The 8,677-nt window shown below is 42.9% G+C and overlaps 1 protein-coding gene across 1 annotated transcript in view; it reads left to right on the top strand.

Moving 5' to 3' along the window:
- Positions 1-759: 759 nt before the first annotated feature.
- The window catches only part of T265_00139 (hypothetical protein), a gene marked incomplete at both ends in the record, with an annotated part of 14,296 nt that continues 6,378 nt past the window's right edge, over positions 760-8,677 (top strand). Inside the window, 2 exons of the mRNA XM_009163796.1 lie at positions 760-914; positions 7,172-7,290. Of these exons, the coding sequence (XP_009162060.1) occupies positions 760-914; positions 7,172-7,290 (274 nt within the window). The remainder of the gene's footprint in view (positions 915-7,171; positions 7,291-8,677) is intronic.

Here is an 8,677-nt window from a genome sequence, read left to right as displayed (position 1 = left end):
GGATATGTCCGCAGGATTAGCTACGCCTACCAAAAGCCATGGTTCCCGACACGGACTTCTGTATTTCCTCATACACAAAGTCCAGTGGAACGTGAACTTAGGGTTCATTGCATGTCATGACATAATCATCGTCGCCGACAACATAACATCAGTGCTCAACACCGATGCTTCACTGCCGGGTCATGACGTGACCAGACATGAAAAGTACATGCGCAGAGGACGACGTGTTACCAAGGTCACCATGGGCATCACATGCTCCGAATGGCAGGTGCTTTGGCGGAGCTTACGAAACACGGCTTAGCAACATGCAACCAGTGGAGTGTGTGTGTTCACGACAGGAACGTCACCATTGGTTGGAAAGAACGAACAAGCCATTTAGCCATTCTACATACTCACACAATAACTCTGTATGCTTGTCCTGTCTATAGAGCCGTGTATTGGGTTCTCTGTCTTCTTATCGCGTAGTCTGACAGACTCAGTTCAGGCGTAACCAATATCTAGCCGCCCACGTTACAGAAACAGGGGGACTTTTTATCTGTTGCACACTGCTCAGCTTAGACCCTTCATATCGGTGGGTGTCAGTGTTGTTTATAGTTGTCGAAAAAGCCTCGAAAAGTAAAGGGCTATGCCAACGAGGACAGGAATGATTAAGGACCAACGTAACTAATTAGGTATGATATTCGCTGCCTGCATAAGCTAGTAAAAATTTGCTTGGCCGTTAAAACTGTTGCTATCCATGAATCGCTTTGAAGTGACAATATGCCGAAGTACGGTTCCAAAAGCGTCGGTCTTGAAAAGCTTGACCATCGGTTCACTGGACCCAAGGACACCTTGACGACGTTCAGTGTCACCGACGATTGTGAAGAAATCAATGTGATGGTCGTTCAGCGGAAGGATGGAAAAATACGTGACACGTAAGTTTCTTCACTGCTGCTCCTCAGGAGGGTTTAGACATCGTTAGCGTACTTACCACAGATGTACTTAAACAGTGTCTCTACTCCAGAGAAATACCTGACCCCCTTCGAGTAGCCCTATCAAAGAACTCGGTCTCTTTGTTCTGACCGATTGCTCGTACCATAAAGCTTCTTAAGCCGTTAAGAAAGTACTGCCACGTTGATCAGTCGCTGACTTAGTTGGTGCCGACTGGCAGAATTCTGCTTAGGAGCAGTACATCTCCGTCCCAAGCGCGCACCTGTTTAATACGTTTACCTCAGCATGAGATAGAAAGGCAAGAACTGTGCACTTGTTGTCACCTGATTGCTCCAGCGCCTTTGGCACCGTTGAAGGAGACTGTGGGGAAAGGTCCAGTCTTGTTTGGTCCACTTGATTCACAACTATTTTACCATTCGTAATCAGTTTACTTGCTTTAACTTAAGTAAGCTGATGACTTTGTCATTGGTTGCAATCATTTTGCTCCTAAAATCGATCTAAATCTAAAACATGGAACTGGTGAACCGGTGTAAATGTCGTGTGAGCATTCCCCTCTATCTCAATGCCCCGAGATGTAATGTACTTTATTGTAGTAATTACCTAAAGTTAGCAACATCAAGATTATTATACCGATTTTCACCTCTCAGTGTAATCGAAATATCGATAATCGGAAGCCTTACTGTAAAGCGGTGTAACACCGCTGTCTGTACATTCAATCTGTTCTCACAACTATTCAGTCTTTATCGTTCTGCACCGTTAACTCGAAAAGTTATCTACCAACTTCATCGTCGCATGACAGTTATATATATTGCATGTACTTCAACAGCCTCTTCAATAACTTCTGCTGTATCATAGTCAAGTTTCCGAAACACGTCTTTAGGTTTCGTGAAATTCCCAGCGTTGACGTCTAGCACCCCAAGACTTGTTTCAACTCGCAAGAACAGACCCTAAAGAACGGTCAAAACGCAAAGCCTGCACATGTGTCCAGGTTTAAATCTTGTCGGCTAAAACTGCTGTAGTCTCTCAAGATATTGTGAATCCCATTTTTACACGCCTTCCCACACAAAATGCTTCCATGACTTCTCCTCTCCCACACGTAGTCATTTTAACATAAAGGTAACATAAACATAACATAGAGGGAACATAAGGTTAACAGAAACTCGGGGACTGCGCCTGCCTGATGAGCCCCAAGAAGGGCGAAAGCGGTCGTGGGCTGTTGAGGAGTTTTCAGCAACCTTATATGTAGTGCATTACAAAAATATAGATATATTCGTTTACCCGTTCTCTTGTAGACCTATATGTCGTATCCGCACCTATCTGGATGTACATAACTTTCGTTTGCTCGATTGGACTCGATCTTTACACTATTGGGGAATTAGCTTAAGGGAATTCGGAGCAATAAGCACATAAGTGTTTGTGTTTATAAAGCTTATATATAAAATGGGCATTTTTCTGATGCACTCACTCGTGTAGTGAGATATGGATTAGCTTGAAGTAAACATCCGCGGGCAGAGATTGGTGATGTATTCTTATCCCACAGCGGAGAAGCGTTGGTTCCCTGCCCAACGCTTTCAGGCAATTACCAACTTATATTCAATGCGATATCAATCACCAAGCGACGTCGGTTAATAGATTCTGTCAGTGTTTTGACACTGGTCGCGATCAGCTCTAAAAAACCTGTTAAGGGCATCTGTCCAAAATAAATTTTCGGTCTTGGCCAGTCTAAACTGCAACCGAGTAGCAATACCTCACACATTTTTACTCCTACTCATCAGTAATAGTGAAATAGTGCTAAGACTGAATTATCCTAACTAAACAACGCTATCTCTCATACTCTGTGAACGAGGAAATCGGTCTGTTTGTGGTAAATAGGCCGCATCCTTCAGGGCTCAGAATTTCAACGGTACTTTTACATTTTTTGGAAGTTCTGATGTTTCCAAAGTAGAAAGCACTTAGTTATCGTAACTACGGGATTAACCACTCACTCATTAACAAAGCTCCTGCTTTGAGGAGACTGGCAAATCACACGGGCTTTTTAAAACTTTTCACAGCAACAAGAAAAATTGGATATCAGAATTTTTTAACTTTTTTTTACCAAAGCTTTGTTGATTTTCTGGTCTAGTCTGCTCTGGTAAAGTGGGATGGTCACCAATTTTCTTGAAATTTTTGTTTTGTAGTTCACTGCATGGCCTTATTTTTGATTATTTTTGGATTCCACTGGATTGGTCCGATATCAGATCAACAAGAGAATATCATATTTGAGCCACAAATAATGTCGAGTTTCTCACCGATTTTAGGCGACTGGTAGACGCACGCAGCAGCAGGATTAAATGGGTCACCATTTACTGGGTTATTTTAGAACAGTTACCCGTTGTGAATCAAATCACCGTACTTTTAATTGGGCCTTGAACACCTTGGTTTTTATTAAAATCTTAATACTGCGCCAGAGGGCTCATGTTATGAAAACTGTTTCAGACCATAGTATTTAACGGGCCAATTATGAAATTCAGGCTGTGGTGTACAATGGCACATTATTGGTCGGTGCATAATGTGGTCCTGTGTGTACAGTTCTGATGTTACCCCATAGATCACCGAATACAGTTTGCCGAAGGCATTTGAATGAATGACCCAAAAAGGATAAGGCTACTACATGCAGGTGACTGGAACGCCCAGTTAACAATAGAAACACAAAACGTAAAAATAATGACAAGCTTCATTTGACGGTTCCTGTGTCTTTGCACAACGAAGTGACACGTCACGACGCGTACACGATGAAAACGAAGTGCGATAGTCAGGTTGAAGAGACTTCTGTTTAGTCTGCACGTCATCACTAGAAGCTGCATCCCTATACGATGAGTCACGCCAACAAACCACTGGTTCTGCTTTGCAAGCAGCGTCACTTGTCTTTCAATGCTTTTTCCTGGTCGTAGCACTGTACCAACCAACACTAGAGCCAATGACAACTGTCAGCCTTCCATTCTCGAGGCCATAATTCCATTCTGAAAGTCTCATAGTGATAGGTAGCACCATTTAGAATGGGTGTGTTGGCAGTCGTTACGATATATCTTGTCACCAATCTTCCGAATTGAAGGTTTTCGCGCTCCAAATACAAGTCTCGATGCTCAACCCGCTTTCCAGGAAGTGAGCATTATTCTCGGAACTGAAATAGACAGAAACTTTGTGTACCGTTAATCAGTCAACAGCGATATGACCTGTAAAACTGATGGCCCGTCGAGTTCAAGGTCACGCACATCTATACTGACCGGTGTGAGCTCGACCGGCTTGAACAATGTTCCCTGCGTGAACGCATCGAATGTGCTGTGAGCGGAGCTAAACATCTTCAGCCATGTTGTAAGCAAATAACTGAAGCATTATGGATTCATCGAAAGCCATCATCAAGTGGACTGCACCGCGTGAAACAGGTCAGGTGGACCAAGAGATCTAATGTAACTACCTCAGGGAGTGATTGCAGAGAAGCTGTTACAGTGAACACAGATGGTATTCGCATTGTGAAAACTATAATCGTCATTGTCTGGACAATACCAAATTGTCCCTGAAAAACTGCATCGTTGGGCACCGGTTGTCATCTTGGTACTCGACATATATCTGTTCAGGACACACTAGAACACTTGTTGACTTGTAACCGTAATGGCAAACTCCAAGCATTAGGAGCTTTGTGCTTCGCCTTTCTTGCAGACCAATGGGTAGACGTCTGATTAAGAAGGGGTGGCTTCTTAATCAGACGGAAGTGAAGTAGGCTTATGTGTAATTGCACAACCGGAAACGCAGAGTGACATGAGTACACTCATTTCAAACCGGTAAATTCAACTCTGCCACATGGGGAAATGCGAAATACCCTAAAGGCATGCCAGGAACGAAAATGGTTATCGTCCGAGGGAGGTAGATGATGCACGATAGTGGTTCATTCGCGAGTTTGTCCTGGTCAAACTTTACCCATCCATGGTGTCTCGACTCAAGATACAACAAAATTCATAGGTCTGTATGCTGCTCCAGACTGGCGAAAACTGGCGATCGTGGAAATCGTTGATTCAAGATTCTTTGGTGAATCGATACCAGGAGTGCGAAACAACGAAAAAACACCCAATTGAACCAACGAAAATTTCTTTTGGAAAGTCTCGGTTTGTACTGAATCTGTGTTTTAGATGTCGTATCAAGATGCAGAAATAGATTACAACCTCGTTTGGCTTCGAAAACGGACAACATAGAGATAATGCTAAAATTATTATGAAAACCGACAATTTTGGTTGCGGACAAGCAAGATGTACGCACGATTCGGTTTTTCGATGCGTTGCTGTAGACAAACTTAGTAAGTTAACAAAGTGCTAGTCAGCAGACAGCCGATAGTTGGAGTCCATGTTGTGTAGTTTAGATTTACAAACATTTTGAGAATGGTTTCATCTTCAACCGCCAACCCGGAGGATGCAGGTTTGGTTCGCATCGGAGATCCGTCAGAGTCATACTACTGATAAATCCTAATAGGGATTAAACGGCTGCACAGTGCTTCTCAGCTATTCTGTATAGAGTAGCTCCAGTAACAGGACGAAGAACCTCAATAATTCTTAACTTCCGCATAGTCTGGCCTGATACCGTAAGCACCCATTTCTTTTTTAAAAAGTTCGTTGCATCAGAAGGACAACCGACATCGAGCTCCACAAAAATCCCCTTTCAATCAGATTGGCCGATAGATGAAAAGGCTTCAGGTAAAATGCCACTATGGTGCAAATATGGCGAGAGTACACCGGTAATTCTAGTAATGAATATACGGTCGGCAGAATTCAAGTACGCCCACGTGAAACCCGATGAATTTGCTGTAATTGATGAAAAAATGGACGGTGTTGAAGTAAACCAAGCCACCATGGCAGTTTGCCCACTTGTTCCGAAAGACCTCCATTTCTACTTACTGGGGAGTATTGCTTGAAACACAGTAAAAACCTTTACTCGAAATCGATCACGTGCTTGGTTAGCATGCGCAGAAGTGTGGGGGTAGACAGTAAATCATCATGCAGTTGTGGGGCATCCCAACGGATTTAATTTGTTCGCTATTTTTAGAAAGGTTCCTCCGCGAATGAATCTAACAGTGTGTCACGCGATCAGTTCGTAGCTTGACTGTCATTTTGGATCGCGTTACAGCCAATGAAAGTCTGTCTGGAAAGACGCGGTCGTCCTATCGCGTAGAGTGCATTTGTAATGCATTTGTCAGTCTGAAAAAAACATGACCGGTCGATTAATAACATGTATAGTGAACATGGGGCGTTTCAGGTGCACATGCACCCGGAGTAGCTAGGTGCAAACGTGAACAAGCACAAACGCGTGAACTAGTGACAGGAGTGTGGTCCGATTTACAATGCTGCGCTTGGTGACGCAGAACGACGCCCGAACATGTAACGTGCGTGACGAAGTTGAACCCTGCCAAGAGGTCTTTGCTCATCTAAGGTCTTATTCATGCGCACAAATCGTTTCTACGCAAGTTCCTGATCTGTGTCACCGATTTCAAACGTCATTTTTCAGATCCAACTCACATGTTGTCACCAAGACACATGTATCAGTGTTTGACAGTTTCTAACATGTTTGACGTCTGTTTACCACTCGGTACTATTTAGACGACGATTCACTTGGAATCGGTACTTTGTATATACACGGTTTGGCTGAACCTGACATGGTTTGTGGACGAATACACTTCTCACCTGTTTACAGCCTCACAATATGCGGACAGCAGGTGCCAAATTGGGCCGTCTATAAGCCGATTGTGAGAGCTGATAAGTATCAACCGAGGCTAACCACTATTCACTGGAAAGCGTGGAAATGGAACACTCAGGTTACCTGATGACCCCGTGAAATTTCATACCTTCGGCCATCCAAAGGAACTTACAAGGCAGCACTTTCTAGCATGTATATGTCTCGATCCTGTTTTCGATCAAATAGCTAATGCCCACCTCTTCGTGAAAATTCGTTGAATGAATTTTCAATTACGTAAAAATTTACTACAATCCTAAGGTTTATGTTATCAGTATCTGGGTAGTTTGGCGTGCCCAATTTAGGATACATTTGGAGCACTTACCTCCATACACTTCTCCATACACATACAATTCGATGTTGCAGGCGAACAAATAAGGGTGAAGGAATGTGAAAACTCCATAGGAAATTCTTTCAACCAATGTAAGTATTGCAGAAGAGTAGTGTGGACGGAGTTGAGTCGGGTGGTTTGGCGTGCCCAATTTAGGATACATTTGGAGCACTTGCCTCCATACACTTGCTCCATACGCATACAATTCGATGTTGCAGGCGAACAAACAAGGGTGAAGGAATGTGAAAACTCCACAGGAAATTCTTTCAACGAATGTAAGTATTGCAGAAAAGTAGTGTGGACGGAGTTGAGTGTATATCCATGTGCATATTTTGATTATTACGAGAATTGTATAACTCGCTAAATAATTTTGCTCACTCACAATAAATCTGACCAACTCATGGAGTATGGAATTCAGTCCGTTTACTATAGGACCCATGGAGGTGTCTGTCTAGCGAATGTTTGATAGGCCGTAGTGTTGTGTTTGGATTAAACCTATGGGAGACAATCAATAGCACATGCCTGACAATTACTGGTTCATCTTGGCTCGCAAACGCTCACCCACTTCAATTTTGATCTTATTCACTATAGACGTCATATTTTTATTGCCAGTCTGCCGGTACGGCATCGCATGACAACAGTGTCCCCACCGTTATCCTTCTTTCCGATCACGATATTGTCCAGCTGTTTCAGCGCATTTAATGCCTTGTGGTCAGCTGGTACTGTAGTTTGGGCTCCTAACTTCTCGGACCTGAGGGCAGTGACCAGCTACACACACTTTAAACGAAGAAAACAATTAAAACACATAACCAACACTGGGAATTATTTCTTCTATCATTACAACAAACTAATTATTGAACTGTGAGCAATCACCAGGTCTACAGCCCCGATGAAGCTATTTGCAACTTTCAGTGGGAGATGCAGGAGGTACTTTTGATTTACATCGCACTTTCTACCTACTCTTTATAGCTCACCTCTCTGAGTAAATTGTTCTGTTTAAATGTCACAATGAAGATTCACTGGTTCTCGAAACAGAGCCGAATAATTTGTACCATGATCTAATCACAACTATTTAACCCAGGGATACTGAGCTGAACAACGAAGAACACACTATAGTGTTAGCTTTAAAGCATGGCTTGTTGAATGGGCTTCGAGAAAATCTGCTTAGACTGTGTTATTCGAAGGGTTTTCCTCTAGTCAACCGAATGAGTGAATAATTTGTTCGGCGACAATGATGAACGTTCACAACTCGGTAGCTGAGCTTCTGCCGGAGATTCTAACAAAGCGGACACCTAAAGAACTACTTCTGAATCAGACAAACATATTTTGATATTTTTTCTATAAAACTTGAGCTGTTTAAACGCTTGTTTAATGTCTTCTTCTTCTTTAGTAGAGCAGAACGACAAGCTTCCTAAAAGTGAGGAACTGCACCTGAACTTAACGTATGTCTCAAGCAAATAGTGGGCTGATGCATAGTGTGCTCTAAAACTGCATGTTCACCCCTCCCATAGGAGAGTTCTGTCATGATTATCGTTGAACCTGAACTCTGGATCCAGTTGGAATGACCCAGAAGAGTCCAAGGTACACTTCTATTCCTATTCATCAAAATCCAACTTTTGTTGAATTTGTGACTGATGCTCAGAAAACCAGCTGTAAAGTTTC

This window comes from Opisthorchis viverrini, assembly GCF_000715545.1.
Source record: "Opisthorchis viverrini unplaced genomic scaffold opera_v5_1, whole genome shotgun sequence".
NCBI classification, from domain to species: domain Eukaryota; kingdom Metazoa; phylum Platyhelminthes; class Trematoda; order Opisthorchiida; family Opisthorchiidae; genus Opisthorchis; species Opisthorchis viverrini.
Note: the sequence above shows the minus strand (reverse complement) of the source record. Positions and strands in the feature narration are given on the sequence as shown.